The sequence below is a fragment of the Sinocyclocheilus anshuiensis genome, unplaced genomic scaffold, assembly GCF_001515605.1.
Source record: "Sinocyclocheilus anshuiensis isolate Anshui unplaced genomic scaffold, SAMN03320099.WGS_v1.1 scaffold1162, whole genome shotgun sequence".
Taxonomy (NCBI): Eukaryota; Metazoa; Chordata; class Actinopteri; order Cypriniformes; family Cyprinidae; genus Sinocyclocheilus; species Sinocyclocheilus anshuiensis.
Genome location: NW_015540875.1, coordinates 3,121,133 through 3,123,332, shown reverse-complemented (window position 1 = coordinate 3,123,332; position 2,200 = coordinate 3,121,133). Strand labels below are relative to the sequence as shown.

The 2,200-nt window shown below is 38.4% G+C and overlaps 1 protein-coding gene across 1 annotated transcript in view; it reads left to right on the top strand.

The window, feature by feature from the left end:
- The first annotated feature begins 1,273 nt into the window (after positions 1-1,273).
- Positions 1,274-2,200, top strand: part of LOC107688247 (protein SMG5-like) — a 20,915-nt gene continuing 19,988 nt past the window's right edge. The window contains exon 1 of the mRNA XM_016485869.1: positions 1,274-1,726. Coding sequence (XP_016341355.1) covers positions 1,662-1,726 — 65 coding nt within the window. The 5' untranslated portion in view covers positions 1,274-1,661. The remainder of the gene's footprint in view (positions 1,727-2,200) is intronic.

Sequence of the window (2,200 nt, the reverse complement as noted above, 5' to 3'; positions counted from 1 at the left end):
CATCACCGTAGCGCCATTTTGGAGAATATCCGCTGAACGCAAGCAGCGTACGCTCTTCTGTGTCAGCCGCGCTGCAAGGATGCGCTGTTTTCGTTCAAATCAAAGCGTAAATACACGTAGAAAACATATCCTTGTGTCGCGGCTGACACAGAATAGCGTACGCTGCTTGCGTCCAGTGGATATTCTCCAAAATGGCACTACGGTGTTGTGGAGAGACACAGAGGAGATGAATTGTTGAATAAAGTCGTTATTTTTGTTTTCTTCGCGTACAAAAAGTATTCTCGTCGCTTCATAACGTTACGGTTGAACCACTGATGGCAGATGGACTATTCTGACGATGCTTTTCATACTTTTCCGGACCTTGACAGTGTAATTTACTTGGCAGTCAATCGGACAGTCACAAGCCTCCCGATTTTCATCCAAAATATCTTAAATTGTGTTCCGAAGACGAACTAAGCTTTTAGGGGTTTGAAACGACATGGGGGTAAAGTGATTAATGACAAAATTTTAATTTTGGGGTGGAGTAACCCTTTAATGCCTGCGTACAATATATTTTTAAATAAAATTTAGCATAAATGTAAGGCAGTTTAATAGAATTTAAATCTTGATTTATTTAAATAATATAGAATTATATTTCTTATACAGTAAAAAGCATGTGATTTTTTATTTTTTTTTTTTTGCATTAAGAAACTGACTCTGGTCAGTCATATTCTTGAGGTCATTCATTGTGAGATTGGCCTTATATTTACTCATTTACACTTCAATTCACACATATTCATACAGCTATATTTGCCTTAAATAGGATGTTTTGATAATTTTCTTGAGGGAAATTGCATATCTGACCACTTTCCGTTCATAAAACCAAGTGTGCCTTCAGACAAATCCATTACTTAGAATACTATATAATATATAGTGATTTATGTAGGCTACTTGGTTGATTTATATACTGGTTAATCAATTGATTTACATTAGTCAGTGGTGAGAAAAGATGCCTTAAAAAACAAAACACATTACAAATGTCTTGCAATATACCATTAATAGCTGTATGAAACTGGTAAGTTGGTTTTAACTACATTAAAATGACAAAAATTCTTACAATTTGAAGAAAATCTATACATATTTCTTATAACTTAACAGCATATAACATTTCTGAGTTTTGTAAAGGACCGTCGCACCAGCGACTGATCGGCTCGCCTGCAGCCGAGCGCTTGCATTTGACCAAGAACTTGACCTCAGGAAACTCTCGTGAGATTTGTAGCGGCAGTGTAGGAGTGAACGGCCATTGAACAAAAAGAAGAAGAAGAAGAAGAAGAACAAGAAGAAGAGAGGTTGCTGAACTGTGTTCGGTGGGAGGGGGGAAAATGGCCGCTCGCGGAGCGACACTCGGAATGATGAGCGACAACAACACAAACACAACCCCTTTTAAATGTGACAGCTGACCCGAACCGACACCAGCACACACACCGGCTTCCGAACGGATGGGTATCGCGGCCGGTGGCGGGGGAGGTCAGGAACAACAGCGTTTGTGTTCAAGTTGTAATTTGAAGGAAATGGGTGAGTTAGCTAGCCTGCTAACGTTAGCCGCGCGCTAAACTGGAGCTGAACGAACCAGAACAAGATACACGAAAACAGACCACAGCAGCCGCATTATCACTGCTAAGATGAGCGGACCGGGTGAAGACAGCGAGCCAGAGGCCAAAGTGCTTCATATTAAACGACTGTACAGGTAAGAGTACTGTCAGGAAATCTCTGTAATGCTTTATATATTTTATGTTTTTATGGGTCAGAAGTGTTGGAAAACATATTCATAAAGATAAAATGCTAAACGAGACAATTGACGCTTGAATACAGCGGCAGTTTAGCCATTTAAAGCATCTGCACGCGCAACGATTGATAACAAGCCTGACATGTATAATAGTCAGACAAATGTAATCATTTAAAATGAAACCGTTTATTGAACCTTTAGAGTAAATGTAAAATAAATTATTTGAAAAAGATTGGTATCATGTTTGATACATTAAGCTTTAGTGGCTCATATAGGGTGATATAGGAGAATATGGATCTCATAATCATTTTATATTTAGAGGCCCAAACAGCATATATAAATAAAGTACAAAAAAATATAACTTGTAATGTAATTTTGATTTTCACATTTTAACATGATTCCCCCCCCCCCCCCCCCAAAAAAAAAAAGAGGAAA